At 24.2% G+C, this 17,299-nt stretch overlaps 6 protein-coding genes across 6 annotated transcripts; 4 read left to right on the forward strand and 2 right to left on the reverse strand.

The window, feature by feature from the left end:
* Positions 1-1,139: 1,139 nt before the first annotated feature.
* Positions 1,140-2,041, forward strand: PY17X_0214700 (1-cys peroxiredoxin, putative; the record flags this gene model as incomplete). Its single annotated transcript, XM_724154.1, has 2 exons — positions 1,140-1,346; positions 1,511-2,041. The coding sequence occupies 2 exons, from the start codon at positions 1,140-1,142 to the stop codon at positions 2,039-2,041; spliced, it is 738 nt and encodes a 245-aa protein (XP_729247.1).
* A 600-nt stretch (positions 2,042-2,641) lies between these two features.
* PY17X_0214800 (60S ribosomal export protein NMD3, putative) lies at positions 2,642-5,458 on the reverse strand (the record flags this gene model as incomplete). Its single annotated transcript, XM_724153.1, has 1 exon — positions 2,642-5,458. One exon carries the CDS (start codon positions 5,456-5,458, stop codon positions 2,642-2,644), a length of 2,817 nt encoding a protein of 938 aa, XP_729246.1.
* A 1,246-nt stretch (positions 5,459-6,704) lies between these two features.
* Positions 6,705-7,985, forward strand: PY17X_0214900 (uncharacterized protein; the record flags this gene model as incomplete). Its single annotated transcript, XM_724152.1, has 1 exon — positions 6,705-7,985. One exon carries the CDS (start codon positions 6,705-6,707, stop codon positions 7,983-7,985), a length of 1,281 nt encoding a protein of 426 aa, XP_729245.1.
* A 1,091-nt stretch (positions 7,986-9,076) lies between these two features.
* PY17X_0215000 (mRNA (N6-adenosine)-methyltransferase, putative) lies at positions 9,077-11,512 on the forward strand (the record flags this gene model as incomplete). Its single annotated transcript, XM_724151.1, has 1 exon — positions 9,077-11,512. The coding sequence occupies one exon, from the start codon at positions 9,077-9,079 to the stop codon at positions 11,510-11,512; it is 2,436 nt and encodes an 811-aa protein (XP_729244.1).
* Positions 11,513-12,779: 1,267 nt separating this feature from the next.
* PY17X_0215100 (conserved Plasmodium protein, unknown function) lies at positions 12,780-13,943 on the forward strand (the record flags this gene model as incomplete). The annotated part of the gene is made up of 5 exons (XM_022957990.1): positions 12,780-12,945; positions 13,149-13,215; positions 13,432-13,546; positions 13,665-13,768; positions 13,904-13,943. The coding sequence occupies 5 exons, from the start codon at positions 12,780-12,782 to the stop codon at positions 13,941-13,943; spliced, it is 492 nt and encodes a 163-aa protein (XP_022811390.1).
* Positions 13,944-14,159: 216 nt separating this feature from the next.
* On the reverse strand, positions 14,160-16,633 carry PY17X_0215200 (conserved protein, unknown function; the record flags this gene model as incomplete). The annotated part of the gene is made up of 2 exons (XM_724149.1): positions 14,160-15,277; positions 15,433-16,633. 2 exons carry the CDS (start codon positions 16,631-16,633, stop codon positions 14,160-14,162), a joined length of 2,319 nt encoding a protein of 772 aa, XP_729242.1.
* Between the last annotated feature and the right edge of the window lie 666 nt (positions 16,634-17,299).

Here is a 17,299-nt window from a genome sequence, read left to right on the forward strand (position 1 = left end):
TACTGTGTTTTGTTTGAGGATAGGCGCTTGTAATTTGATAAACGGATTCAATGAATCCCCTTTCGTTTTCATTTTCGTTCGTTTTACTTTCTTTTCTTTTCGTTTCGTTTTATTTTTTTTGAATTTTTTTCATGAATAAGAAATGGATTCGTTTCCAACTTGCGCTGCGCCATGATGGGCCTATACATATGTATAAGTGCCCCCACATGTATGGCTTTTTTTTTTTAAACTTTGATGCGCAATTTTTTTCCAATTTTCATTTTACACAATATAATTGTGTTGTATTTTGTTGTACATACTTTTTTCTTTCGTTTTATTTTTTTTTTTATTCTCATTTTCTTGGTAATTATCGCATATTGTGATAAAAGATATTTTTAAAAAATTAGTAACAAACACATTTGTTAATTTAAAATAGAAACAAGTAAGTTGTGCAATACTGAAAGTATGCATTAGTATACCCATAAATAAGTGGAGGTAAATAAAAACAAATAGGCAACATTTTTCGAAAATACAGAAAATGGTAAACAGCATAAAGGGTTATATTTTTGAACGAGGCCCCCTTAAAGTTTATTTATTTTTTAATATTTTTGTTTAATTCTATTATTATCTTTTGTATATAAAAATAATTTTTACTGCTAAAGAGAGGGGGAAATAATATGAAAAATAAATTTATGTATCTTAAGTTCAATCGTAGTAAATACCTGTGCACCTGATTGTATTGGTTTCTAATATTTTATGTTTTAAGTGTAAAAGGATAATATTAAAAAAAATGATATCAAAAAAATGATATCAAAAAAAATGATATTAATAAAAAATACTTGTAAATGATAGAATGTTTTGTTCCTTTTTTATTCTTATACTTGTATATATTGATTTATCCATGATATGTTTTATAGCTAACAAGGTAGTGAAAAAAAAATTTATATAATATTTTTTAACATATTCATTTTGAATATATCGATGTGTTGACTTTAGCCCATTATTATATGAAATAAGTAATGAATCCATATGAATATTAGATTGAAAAAAAATATATAAAGAGGGAACAAGATTGAGCAGACTTTATCATCCCTTAAGAATTTGATTTTTTTTTTTTTGTATTAATATATGAGTTTACTTTGGATAAAATTGTGAAGAAAATGAAAAGAATAATATTTCTAATTTTCCCTATTTTATTAAATGTTTATTTATGTTTTAAAAATTTAGCACATAATAAGCCATTAAATTTTGTATCCAAAAGGTGGAACTTCAATAACCGATTTTCGCACAAATTAGGGGAATCAAAAAATATAGACTTGGCAAATGATATTAAAGAAAATGACTTAATCCCAAATGTAAAAGTTATGGTAAAAAAAAACTCTGAGATTAAACCTATGTATTTTATACATTAATTTTGTCGAATGATCCAATTTATTCTGAACAATTGTATTTTGTAAAAAATGTATAGAAATATCAACAGAATTTTAATAACATTGTAGAAATTACATACTTATAATATTTTTTTTAATAGGTTGATGTTGGTAACATTGGAATTGTTAACAACTTTGGGGAAGAGGAAAAGAAGAGCTCTGGTGAAGAATCCCCCTTCAGATCGATTGACACCCATGAGTTATTTAAAAGTAAAAGAATTTTACTGATAAGTTTACCAGGCGCTTTTACGCCCCTATGCACATCAAAAATGATTCCAGAATATGAAAAAGAATATGATAATTTTATTAGAGAAAACAAGTTTGATGATATATATTGTATAACTAATAATGATATTTATGTATTAAAAAGTTGGTTTAAGAGTATGGATATAAAGAAGATAAAATATATAAGTGATGGTAATAGTTCATTTACTGAAAGCATGAATATGCTTGTAGACAAATCGAATTATTTTATGGGAATGAGACCATGGAGATATGTTGCTATAGTTGAAAATAATATATTAATTAAAATTTTTCAAGAAAACGAGAAACAGCATAATATTCAAACAGATCCATATGATATATCATCCGTTGATCATGTTAAAGAATTTTTAAAGCATAATAAAATTTGATTTTATTAAATATGTAAACAAGTTAATCAATATTATAAAAAAAATATTTTTCAATATCCCATTTTTGTAAATTTTTTTTTTTTTTGAGAAGATGTTTTTCTCTTGTAATGCACACAAAAGTTGTGTTCACATTTGTCTTCACCTTCATTTGAATATTTACAAATACTTTTTACGTAATTTTTATATAGTTTTATATATTTTTATTAAACTTACTAAACTTTGCTTTATTTTTTTTAATTTTATTAAATTCTTTACAGCATGTATAATGTGTGTTTATTTTTTAATTGGATTGATCTTATTTATTTCAATTTCTTTATATTTTTGAAGGTTTATATATGCAGGTTATAAATATAAGTTCAGTTAAATGTGTAGTGTGCTTGCCATAAGGCGAATGGCACTTCAAGAATTTTATAAATGGGTTTGGAAAATAACAAATATATAACAAATGTAGGAATAAAAAATAATAAATGTATAAATAAACAAATAAAATCGATAAAATTGATAAAACTATAAAAAATGTATAAGTAAACAAATCTTGAATTATTGAGTGCGTCGCTCAAACGATGCGCAGTTTGACACATTTATGCATCTATGTGATGTTCAGGATGAAGTAAGTTTTAATTTTTCTAAACCTAAACAATTGTTATGGACAATTCTATTGAATATGTCCTCATCATTAATAGTTTTCAATGTTTCAATATTATTGTTTTGGATTTTTAATTCATCTTCTATTTTTTTTATTTCTTTTGATTTAACTTTATCTATAATAATAATATTATAATTATCATTTTCTTCGAGATGTAAATTTATATCATTATCAAACGAGTGTTTTCTTAAATCGTAAGCATTGACATAATCTCCTGGACTTAAATGTTTTGCATTACATGTTTTTGTTAATATAGTAGATCCATTAGATTCATCATATAATTCAACATATGCATATACAAGTTTTTCTAATTTTACTTTTCTTGTAGCCGATTTACAACTTTTTGTATCAGCTAAACTGTTTTGGTAAATGTTCGTATGATATGACTGATCTTCCGAAGATGCATATTCGATTACTTTATGTAATTCGTTATCATTTTGTTCAGAATCTTCAATGCTTTTTGTTTTTCGTTTAAGTTTGTTTATCTGTTCATTAAAAATCTCATTGGTAATTGCTTCCATATCGCTAATATCACTATTATCCCGATTTGGGCGTTTCTTTTTCTGTTTTTTGATATTTTTTTCTTTTTTAGTATTTATTTTTTTAGAATTTTCTTCAGTGTTAATATATTCAACGTTTAATATTAAAAAGGATTTTGCATCACTCTTATTGAGTAATGCTACGAATGGGTATTTATTATATTTTTCTTGCGATATATATACACTTTTTGCTGAGCCAAATGGATCAACTAATATTATAAAAATAGATACATGGAGACATAGATAGAATGTACTTTTGATTCCATATTTGATAGAGAAATCTTTGGGGAAAAATATAAGATCAAATTTACAAATAGGGCATATATCAATAGAAAATGAATATAGATAATTATAAGTATTATTATTTGCATCATGATTTATTAAATGTTTTGAATTTTTACATTTTGAAATAGTTTTACTTAAAATAAAATCACAAAATTTTAAGGCATCTGTTCTTGATAAGAAATGGAAATCTAAACCATCAGGGTTTGAAACAATATTAATTATATTTTCATTCACTTGAGATTTTAATAATAAGCTTTCTAAAAACAATAATGTTTTTTTATGATCTACCTTTTGTCTGACTGATACGCATGTATTATATGTATAGGGTGTATATTTTTTTTTACAATCATCACATTGTGTATATTTAATAACAAAATGTAATATAAATTCCATTTCACTAATAAAATTATTGATTAGTTCTTCTTGAACAGTTATATGTATTTTAATTCTTTTACTATGAGGTTCTGTATATAAAAATTTCGAATCTAAAATTTTTAATTTTTTTAACTTTGTCACTTTTTTCAAGCATAAGGCTAATAATTCTTTACTCTCTAATTCGCAATATACCCACTTATTATGTAAATACCTTTTACATTCTCTACAATAGTAAATTAGATAAGTATCTTTGTTTATATTCATACTATTGCTTTCAATATTTTGCAATAAACAATTATTACACATTTTCGAATTATTTGCTAATATATTATCTCCGCAAAGTATACACTGGATTATTCGACGATTAGTTGATTCTATTTCATTTGAAAAATCTTTATCTTGATAATTCGTCGATGGATCAATTACATTTTGTTCTTCATTTTTGATTTGATGCAATTGGTTAGAAGTGTCAACATTATTTGTTTGATTCTCTTTGTTTTTCTGAATTGTGTTCAGCATATCTACAAATGATGATGACATGTAGTTTTTTAGACTTTCATTATATGATTGTTCAAAATTTACTCGTTCATTATTGTTTGTTTCTTCATCTATGGATTTACTTTGCTCACCCCATTGTCCATCAAAATCAGTTCCTTCATTAGTACTACTATCGCTATCTTTATAATTGACTCCATTTTTTAAATTATTTATTTGTCCATTTACACGTAATATACTTTTTATTTCCTTCACATTAAAACCGTTTGAAATTTTTGTTTTTTGATCATTTTCTTCATATTCTCTTTTATCATATATTTCGTATGGTGAATCCTTTTTGCAATCTTTATAATAATGTGTTATGCCATCTTTTGGTTTATCATATGTAAAATAAAATTCTTCTTTTTCATTATAGTTATTAGATATACTGGCATAGTTAAATGAGTTGATATTATCTTCGAATTTTACTTTTTTTTCAAAACTGTTTGCAAAATCATTAGTATTATTTTTTTGGAGTATCTTCTCTGGGAAATTATTGGTGAAATAGTCCCCTTTCTTCATATCTTCGTCGAGAAGAAAACTCACCATTTTAACAGGTTTTTTTTTTATCGGCGTTTCTTTTATTTCGTCTGCCTTTACTTCCTTTATTTCGTCGGCCTTTGCTTCTTTTACCTCTTTTATTTCGTCTGCCTTTACTTCCTTTATTTCGTCGGCCTTTGCTTCTTTTACCTCTTTTATTTCGTCTGCCTTTACTTCTTTTATTTCTTCTGCTTCCTTTACCTCTTTTATTTCATCTGCTTCCTTTACCTCTTTTATTTCATCTGCTTCATTTACCTCTTTTATTTCGTCTGCCTTTACTTCCTTTATTTCGTCTGCATTTGCTTCTTTTATTTCGTCTGGTTCCTTTACCTCTTTTATTTCGTCTGCTTCTTTTACCTCTTTTATTTCGTCTGCCTTTACTTCTTTTATTTCTTCTGCTTCTTTTACCTCTTTTACTTCTCCATTACATTCATTCGTATTGCTCGTTTCGACACTATCACCATTTTTGAGAAAATCTTCTTTTTTTATTTGGATCATCTTTGCGAATGTATAGTTATCGAAAGGGACATAGGAAATGCATATATATATGAATACTTACATATGTATATATATACAGAGTGGCGATTATGTCACCAAATAATGCCTTGTATTTTTCAGATTATCTCAACAGTTATAAGAAAACATGCATTTTTTATAAGGAGTTGTTTTGCTTGTAAAGTAAAAATTGATCGTTGTTTTTTCTCTTAAATGTATTTTATACCTTTTATATTTTTTTTGATGTAATAGCTGTTTTTATAATTTTTAACATATTTGTTTGGCTCATTTAAATTTAATGAATTTCTCGCTCAATTCGTAATATTTTCATTAACAAGTTTAAATCCCAAAAAATACATATATAAAATATAAAAATATGTTTTATTTTTTCCCAAATCATTTATATATTTTATTATTTTTTTAAGGTATAAATATTTTTAATGTTTATTACAATATATATTTTTAGCATGCTAATTGATTGAAATATTTATAAATTTTATTTAAAATTCAGTTATTTTTAGCCCTTTTTTACTCATACAGTCGTTTGTATATATTTATATATTTCTAAAAAAAATTCCCATTAAAATATATAGTTTTTGTCAATTTTTTCCCAATTGTGATTTTGATTTTATTATATAAAATATGTATGCATATGCATAAATAATTCATATCAATATATTATACATACAATATATATAACATTAATGAACATTACGAATATTTTTGAATCCTACATAATAATTCCTGCGAAAATATGAAAATCTACATAAATAAAATTCATTTTTTATAACAATTAATTTGTATTTTTTTTTTTTTTTTGCATTATAATTATTTCTACATTTTAAAGTCTCATAACCGTTTTATTTTTTTATGAGAATTTCCTAAATTTGGTAGATCAATTTGTTCAGAAAAAAAAATTATTGGTATTTTAGCAGGTTTATAGATTTGTAATATTATTTTAATTCATATTATTGTTGTTTTTATTTTGAATATATTACTACATTTTTCGCTATTTAAATAATTACATAATTTTGTTTAAACTGATAAATTTTAAGATTTTTGTAATATATGCAGTAAGATATATATTAATTGCAATAATTTTATAATGTGAGTAAAAAAAAGAACTAAATTATTTTTCTGACACATTTTAACATAAATATTTTAAAAACAACTCATATGTATATGTATGTAATGATACATTTGGTCAAGTAATGCTAAATATATATTATATAAAATAAGATAAAATATAATGGATGAAAAAAATAACGATATAAATGATGAAACTGAATGTATAAAGGAGACAAATGCGAAAGTGGAGCATGTGGAGGAAAAGGAAGATGAATCTACCAACGATTTGCCTTTAGAGAAAAAAAGGAAAGAACACGCAAGCAACGATGATTTACCAGAGCCAAAGAAAATGCCCTTGATCGAGGGTGGGGAGGGAATTGCAAAAGAGGAAGAAGAAGGCGAAGCAGAAAATGAGGAGGAGGAAGATGAAGAAGAAGAAGAAAATGAGGAGGAGGAAGATGAAGAAGAAGAAGAAAATGAGGAAGAGGAAGATGAAGATGAAAATGAGGATGAAGAAGATGAAGATGAAAATGAGGAAGATGAAGATGAAAATGAGGATGAAAATGAGGATGAAGAAAATGAGGATGAAGAAAATGAGGAGGAAGAAGATGAAAATGCGGGAGATAAAGAGGAAGTAGAGGATCCATATCTACTAAAAGACGCAAAATATATACAAAAGAACAAATTATGGAAAACGAAACAAAGGGTCCTAATCGTAAGATCGCCATTAAAAAAAAAAAACTGTCAATCATTTGTTGACAATTTAAAACTATTATTACCTCACCATAAAATGGAGAGTAAATGGAGTAAAAAAGGGAAAAAAATAGATTTAAGTAATATATGTTATAGTAGAAATTGTAATAATTTAATATTTTTTGATATAAAAAGAAATCGTTATTGTTTATGGATATGTAAAAATATAACTGGTCCATCATTATACTTTGAAATATTAGATTATATACCATTGCACAGTTTTTCATTCCCAGGAAATTGTTTATTATATTCTCGTCCACTTTTAATATTTAGCAAACAATTTGATGAATTAGATCATTTAAAATTAATAAAAGAAATATTTATACATGTATTTGGAACACCTAAATATCACCCACTAAGTAAACCATTTTATGATCATTGTTATAATTTTTATTATATTAATGATTTAATTTATTTTCGCCACTATCAAATTCTACCTACAACATTAGCTGACTCAAATAATATTAACAAACAAAAACTAGTGGAGATAGGCCCACAATTTACATTACATATTATAAAAATTTTTGAACAATTTTTTAAAGGAAATGTTATATATGAAAATTTGAAATATAAAAATTGTGAAACACCAAAACAGAAAAAAATTAAACAAAATATAAAAAAAAAAGTTACTAGTATCAAAAAAAAAAAATCATATGTGAACAGAGTTAAGCTCATTCGCACCCCAATAAAAACAGACATCGATTTTTAGAATATCAAATCCATTGTTCATCAATTTGTATACGTGTGTTTGTATTTATATCATGACTCTGTAGAAACAGAGCGCCTTATCACATTTTATTTTTTATATAATTTTTTTTATTTATTTTTTTGAATTTATACAAATATGTGTTGAATTATGTATATAATATGTACATTATTTTTTCTTGTTTTTTGACACCATAAAAAAACTTGACTAATTTTTTTAAAATAAAAATGATAAAATAATTTGGTTATATCTTTTTTTTTTATCGCATAAATATAATTGTATTTATATATGCATTTTGTGTATTCAAAATAATTCCCATATATATACAATTTTTTATATTTGTAAACATGCCTACATAATATGCATGTTATTAATACAAATTTCAATTACAACATAAAATTTATAAAAATCAAATTGTCAATTTAAAAAAAAGAAAAGAAACTTTATGTTTTACGAAATATAGCGATCAATAGGAAAATATAAATAAAAAATTATTTAGTGTTAAAAAAAACTTTAAAATAGATAAAATTGTAATAAGATGGAACATATTTTGTTCACTATAATATTTATAGGAAACTCATTGCAAAATATATAATTTTTTATATATACGTCTGTGAAGCACGCTGCATTATTCAAATAAAAAAAATATAAACCCAAACTGGGTAAAAAATACAAATATTTCAATAATATTGTATAAAACTTATATGCGCGTTTTCATTTTTTTCAATTTTCCCCTTTCTTTCAGCTTTTTGTTTTATAAGTTTTTATGAAAAATAGCGCTATATTTTTTGTTATGTTTAAGAGAAATAATAAAGTGACACAAAACAGAGGAATGTTATATAAATTATGTGCTTCTGAAATAATTTGCATATAAAAATATTACTGGATAGAAAAGGAAAAATATAAGAATATAAAAGATGAAAATTTAAATCATAAAAAATGCATTATTTGAAACGTTTTGCTTAGCAGTATAGCGGAATTGTGAATTATATTAATAAATATATACATACATATATTTGTATAAATTCGTAAGCATATATATGTTTATTGATATATTTTGCTACATTTGTCGAGTTATATACTAAGGGGAAAAAATGTCCTTAGCTAGAGAAAAATATCTTAAACGAAAAAGGGAATTGCTTGAAAGCATAAATATAATTGACAGTAATTTAGAAGATAAAAAAGATGGTCGATCGAAGGAAAAAATTGGTGAAAACAAAAACAATACACAAAAAGATAACAAACGAAAACATGAGGAGAGACAAAAATATCCTGAAAATAACAAAAGAGATTATGAACAGAACAAAAGCTTAAAAATTAGTGAATCAACTGGGAATAGTAATAAGAATTATGATAGTTTTAAAAAAATAGAAAAAAATAAAACAAAACACAGTACTCACCATGATAGAAGTGAACATAGTTCATTTAGCAACACAAATCGAGACGATTCAGGATTAAATACCCGAGAAAATAAATACTCTCACAATAATAATCTTGGAATGAAGCCACCGTCTAATGTGAATAAAAGTGGTAACAAATTATCTACTTTGAATTATAGAACGTCAAGTAATGTTTCAGATGCTCATATGAAAAGGGAAATTACCCCAAATGACCAAGTACATAGCAGAGGTAACAATAATTTTAGTAGTCTAAGCAATAGTTCTAATAACAATGCTCAATTAGATGCAAGATATAAGAACCCATTAAAAGATATTCCAAATTTAAAAAACATCGAAATATACGATAGTTCGATTTTGTTATTATTTACGTGCAAAATTTTGCTAGAAATGTGTGAAGTAGATGGAGGGAAATCGAATAATGTGAAGAAAATGTCCATTACATCTGTGGAAATTTTGAGAGAAATAAAATCTCGAAACCGTAAAAATATAAAATTTTTAAAAATAAATATTTTAAATAACGTTTTAATTCACATGACCAAAAATAAAAGTAGCGAAAAACGTGACTATGGAAAAGGGGATGCATCAGATGTAGTATGCGAAAAGTATAAGGAAATAAAACTAGAAGGTTCGTGTATAGATATAGAAAACGTAGGAATAAATATTATTATAAAAACTGTATATATAAATAATATCAAAAAATTGCTTCTTAAATATTTGCACAAATTTAGCACTACTAATAATTCTACAATGAACCCCAAATTTTCAAAAAATATGACCAGAGTGGAAAAGGATGAAATATATAGATTAGGAAATAATTCAAATGAATACAATATTAATAATAGTAATATGGATGTTTATAATAACAACAATTTGTTTGGACAAAGAGAAGCCTCATATAATTCTTTAACTGTGGAAAATGATAATAAAAAAAATGTTGGAGCACAACAATATTTACCAGAACAATATCCAAACACAGGAAGAGAAATGATGCATATCAATAATAATATTGTTAATGGAGATGAACATATTGAAGGTGGAAGTAAAATAAATTACTTGGAAAATTTACTAAACGAACCTACGGCAAAAGAAAAAAAGATAAAAGAAGAGACAACAAACATTTTATCTATTTTAGAAGCACCAACAGTAATTGAAGAGTTGAGAATAAAGAAATTTCAAAAAAAAAGTGATTCTGTAAAAATAATATGTCAACATTTGACAAAGAAAGCATGCCAAAAACATAATAAAGAATGTGATAAAATTCATTTTAAAAAAATAATTTCTGAACATACAGATATATCATTGGGTGATTGTTCTTATTTAGATACTTGCAGACATATTGAAACATGCAAATTTGTTCATTATTGTGTTGATAAGGAAGATAAAATGATAATGAATGAAAAGAATGAAATGAATAAAGAACAAATTAGTAAAAAAAAAAACAATTATAAAAATACAGAAAGTTTTTATACAATAAAATATGATGATAATCATACATATGAACCACAATGGATAAGATGTGATTTGCGAAATTTCGATTTAAGTATATTTAATCAATATGTTAGTGTAGTAATGGCAGATCCGCCATGGGATATACATATGGACTTACCTTATGGTACTATGACAGATAATGAAATGAAGCATTTACCTGTACAGCTAATACAAGATGAAGGAATGATATTTTTATGGGTTACAGGGCGAGCAATGGAATTAGCTAGAGAATGTTTACAAATATGGGGATATAAACGAGTAGAAGAAATATTATGGGTTAAAACAAATCATTTACAAAGAATTATTAGAACTGGTAGAACAGGACATTGGTTAAATCATTCAAAAGAACATTGTTTAGTAGGAATAAAAGGAAATCCAGTGATTAATAGAAATATAGATTGTAATGTTATTGTATCTGAAGTCAGAGAAACATCTAGAAAACCTGATGAAATTTATACATTAATAGAAAGATTATGCCCCCAAAATTTAAAAATAGAACTCTTTGGAAGGCCTCATAATATTAGGCGTAATTGGATAACCTTAGGGAATCAGCTTAACGGTGTTGTATTGCACCATCCTCAGATAAAAGAACGATATAACAAGGTGGCACCAAAATTTAATATGCCTCTGTGTGAAGATTGAATGGGTTATTAGTGGGTAAAGTAATACACACGTAGTGATGAAGTAATCCAATTCTACAATATGTATGATTGCCCACATGCATACATTATTTTTTTTTTTAACAAAAAGTTAATTAAATTTTAACCGTACGATAATCCCTGTTTTATTATAACCATTACTATCACTACTTTCATATATGCAACAATTCATTATGTTGAAAGCTATTTAAATTGTTGTGAAACTTGTTTATGTCGTTATTGTTTACTATACCATTGTGCCTGCCATTCTCCGATTTTTCCTCGATTTTTTTTTGTGTTATATATATATATATATATATATAAACGCTTTTATTTATAAGGATAGAGCAGGGAGACATATGTGTGAAAGTATGTATATGCATACGCATATATTTTTTCATTTGTAATTTTAATCTTGCCATTGTCATTAAATTTGTTATAATTAATTTTTTTTAACCAATTTTTCCTGACTAATTTTTTTAAAACATTAAATTTGAAGTATATTTTTACAAAGTCATTCGAAAAACCTATAATATGATAAAATGTTTTCTGTGGTTATATATGCATACGCATAATTGATTATGTATATATTTGATATATTTTCAGAAAACCAATATTATCACACCTTTTCAAGCTTTAAAATTTATAATAAATTATTCAATTATAAAAGCTTATTAAAATAATATTGGTTAAATTTTTTTTTTTTATTTCTGCTATTTTTATACATTAAAAGAAATTCTTATTATATACATGGCTACAGTTCGTGTCACAAATAGTCTACTAAATATAATATTTTTTGCGGTTTATTTTTTTTTATTTTTTTTAAAGGTGCATTTTTCCATCTTGCGAATTAAAAAAAATTATATTTTTCTCAAATTTTAAGACATTATCAAGAAGTTTTTCATACATTTAATGGTGAAAAAGGGAAAATATATTCATACAATCTGAAAAAATAAATATAATACATCATACAACATTGCTGAGATCCTTTGGAAAATAGGGAACACATTTTTATTTATAAATCGCTATACAATGTAAATAATAGTTTTTAATAAAATATATTTAATAAATTTTAACCATGTTTGAGGAATTTGGAAGAAAAAGGAATATATATATATATAATTTGTTTCTTACCATTTTAGATTATTCACTATTTTTTTTGTATATAAGTGTAAAGAATAAATACGATATCGCCAGTTAGCATGTTTGTGAATAGTATTGTTATTTTTTAATTTTTAAATATTTTTTTTCGTTAATTATGTAAAAGTAAAATGAGAAAAATATGGACCCCTATAAGAAGATCAGAAGATCAAAAAATAGTAAAGAATAACTATAATGAAGAGGAAAAGGAAAATTTTGAAAAATCTTTACCTAAGGGTTTTATAGAAAATAATCGGAATAACAGAGTGCCGTATTTTGAAATAAAAGAATCGACAAGTAAGGTCTTAATTGCATAACATGCCCTTTTTAATCCAGTATATATATACAAATAAAATATAAATAAATCAGTATTTAAATGTTGAATCAATATATATGAGTCTCTACATACATTACCACATATGTACTGTTGCTGCTCATATTGGGGTTTACCTGATTAACTATTAAAAAAAAATATATATATGTTATATAAATCTTTGTAGTGATAGAACAAAAGGAAAAGAAAGAAGTTCAAAAAATATTGGCTTTAGAATTGAGAGATAAGTGTAGGTAGGGATATGAGAAAAAATAATAAAAATAAATAATTTATTGAAAATTGAGGCCTATCTTTGGTTATAAAACAAGCACCAAATATGCTTATTTTTATGAATTATCAAATGGATACATTATTCGTACCTTATTTTTGTATTACGGTTAATGATGTTTTTTAAGACTCTGTTTTTCAGATTGACGATTAAAAATTATATTTAATTTTGAATTTTTTAGACCAGAGATTGATGAATATGTGGAATGCTCTGTGGGGAAATTGTGGACAATATTGAAGTGCAAAGATTTAATGATGCAAATGAGAAATTGTTTAAAAAAATATGAAAATTTTGAGGTATAGAAATAAAAAGAGGAATTCGAAAACGTTAGCAGTATACACAGTATACACCGTATACACATTTTACACATCAACATATGTGGGTCATTTTACTTTTTTCTTTATTTTTTTTAAGTATATTAAATATAGGGAAAATCAAATAATGGAGGAGAGAAAAAAGAATGGAACCAGTTTATTCAGATCGAATGAAAGAGCCAAATATAACAGATTTATACTTGCGTAAGTATTAACAATGATAATTTATGAAATCCCATTAATTTGGTCACCTGTTTTTCTTGTGCTAATGGTATTTATATATATATTTTTTTTTCTTTTAATTTTTTGTAACATTTCTGAAATTGTGTTTATTTTTAGGGATAATGAAAATGAAATAGCTTCAGAAAAGGAACGTTGAATTTTCTTGTGATAATTCCATTATCAAAAATTGTAAATATATACATGCATAATAATATTTTTTTTACTTTTTTAAATTGTGAACAATATTTTAATTTGACTTAACAGTTTTTTTTAGAGAAAAACGTAAAAAATTGAACATCAATTAGAGAAACTAAAAAAAAATGAATAAACATATACAAATATATCTCCTAAATTTATGCAGAGGTGGTTTGGGCTAATAAATAATCTGGTATTCTTCGTTTTTCCTATTAAATGTATCAATATGACGAAAGATATTCAAGTATTTCATACCAGCACAATTGTCATTATTTTCCACTTCAAGTATGTTAAACTTTAGGAAAGAAGGAATTGTTTTGAAATAAACACAAACCTTGTGATGAGAATAAAGCAAATGCGTTATTTTGCATTGTTCTGAGCAATATGTAGCAATATTACAACCTTGACAATATTGAAAATTATTTTTATTATATTCAAAATGTTGTACATTAGTATATTTATTACATATACTATTCCAACAATAAATACCATAATTTATATTTTTTAAAAAATAAAATTCTCCTATAGAATTTTGATCATGCTTTATATCATCGAAATAGTATCTATTAATTATAGATAATTCTTGAAGTACAATATTATCGTTTACTGTTTGCGTACCTTGTAAAGCACATTTTACAAAATGATTAATTTTAATTGCAATTGTATATACTTGCTTCCATGTATTAGTATTTATTAACATATCATGATTATTATAATATAAATTAATAATAACATTTGTGATATTTATTATAGTATTACAATGTCTTTTTTTTAAATATACACAACTTAATTTATATAAACATAATAAATCAGCTATAAATAATAAAATATCTCGACCAATTAATATGTTCATATTTTCATAAAACATATCTTCTAACAAAATCATTAAATTTATTTTATTTTCATTAATTTTTTCTAAAATTGATTTATTTAATACTCCATACAAGAATTCTGTTACCATTAAAAAAAAGGAATTTATAAATGTTATATATTTTTGATTTACTATTACTTTTTGTATATTACTTTTTTTTAAAGACGATATTGTTATATTATAAAATTCGGATGTAAAAAAATTTTCAACAATTTGTTCCATATCTATATTTTTAAATTCTTTAAAAAATGGAAACAAATTTCTGAGAATATTGATATTGTATGTTAAGCTAGACGATGTTATGCCGTTGTAAATGTTGTTATAATCTTCCTGAAGTATCATATTTATTCGAGCTTCTATATATTTGTATGTGTGTAATCTCATTAATAGTCTGTAAATACTGGGAACTCCGCTAAACAATATTCCTATATGAAGGGGGAAGAAATTGCATATTAATAAGTCATAACTTTTCAAAATAAAATGTACATATATACACCCTTAAAATTAACCTATAACAAAATAAATCATACACATAGAAAAAAAAATGTAACAAAGAATATTTTTTATAGTGTTTACTTACCCGAAAAAATATGCTGAGAAAATTTGTAAAACTTAGTATTTTCCCTCGAAAAGGTATATTGATCCAGAACTTTGACCTCGTTATCATAATTCATAAGATATGAAAAAAACGGGATATTTATAGAATTGAAAATTTCGATTATTAATGGTATCCATACATTATGAAGAATTTGTATCCAGAATTTTCCGGTGTCAATATGCAAATTTAACATGTTATTTATAAAGTTATCATTTTTTATAATTTGATCTAAATCTGTTTTTAAATACATATGAGAAATATCTTTTTCATTTATATAAAATTTGCCAGTGTCTATAAAATTTTTTTTAACATATTTTCTTATGCTTCTAAGCCCTTTGATATCTTCATGTGGGTAAACATAATGATATTTATTTAAAAATAATTTTAAATATTCATATTTATCCAACCTTTCATCAAATTCAGGTGTGGTAATTATATTTAAAACGTCCACAATTTCAGATATATCTACTAAATCACAATTCACATTTAAGCATTGAACTATTTTTTTGCATTTATTCTGAATAATTTTCAATGCATTTTTTTCTGAGCAATTTAGGATATTAGTGAAAAAATTATCATCCTTTAATGTTTCTATATCATCTTTAATTCTTGTGATATCCGTGTCTACATCATTAGGTCTAAATTTATATATATCATGATTTTCCACTTTATAAAATTTTAAATTGTTATATACTTCATTACAGGTATTTAATATTTTTTTCAAATGAATATTTTCACTTCCAAAATTTTTATTAGAAAGGAGCATAATATCATTGTATTTATCATTTATTTTCATATTTTCATATATTTCTTTTTTTTTTAGTCCATTAAAATTTATTTTATGAGAAGCTGGATTTTTAAATTTACATGCACCTACAGAATTGTTTTTAGATTTCCCATATTTATTTTCATATATGCTCGTACTTGCATCGTTTTCATTTTGTTCATTTTTGTCGTCTAAATCACATGGTTTGTAATTATTAAAATGTTCATTATCGTTTTTTAAAAATGAGTGCATCAAATGATTTATTGATGCTATTTTCTTTTTAAGTATGTGAGATTTTGCATTGTTACGATTTTTCAACAAACAAAATAAATCATCTTCAACATGTTCGAGGGATTTAAGATATGCTTTATCCACACCTTCTGTATTCATGCTTAAATCAGGTTTCCATTTAGTCATAGAATATGTTTTTTTGCTTGGTGCACAATTCGTTTGGATTATTTTATTGATATCATCTACACTGATAATATTCTTTATATTTTTTCCAGTAGCATCATTTAAACAACGATTTTAATATTTATGTATTTAAATATGAAATAATAATGCCGAAAAATAAAATAAACAAATGGGATAAAAAATGGGAAATAAAAAAATATAGTTTAAATTCTTTCCTTTTTATTCAACAATACAACACTGGAAAAGTGAAATGGTTTAAAAAAGTAAAAGAAAATAATATAAGTAAAAAAACAAAAAATAAAGCGACATATTTAATTAAAAAATATAAAATAATAAAATTTATATTAAAATGTGTATCCAAATTAATTTTGTATTTCCACACAAGTGATATTATGTGTAACAACATACACACATGTGCATATACATAGTAGTGAGCGATTATAAAATGTGAAGAAATATTAATTACCCCAAAATAAAAAACAATTAAAATATACTAGAAGAAGTATATAACTATGAAAATATAACATTATATTTTGAAAAAATACCCAAATACATTATCCAAAAAAATGATATAAAATTGAAATAATCGTATAAAAAAAGGGTTACGTATTTTAATTATATAAAATTTTAATAAATTTTTAAAGACAACATGATAATTAATATTATAAA

This window comes from Plasmodium yoelii, assembly GCF_900002385.2.
Source record: "Plasmodium yoelii strain 17X genome assembly, chromosome: 2".
NCBI lineage: Eukaryota > Apicomplexa > Aconoidasida > Haemosporida > Plasmodiidae > Plasmodium > Plasmodium yoelii.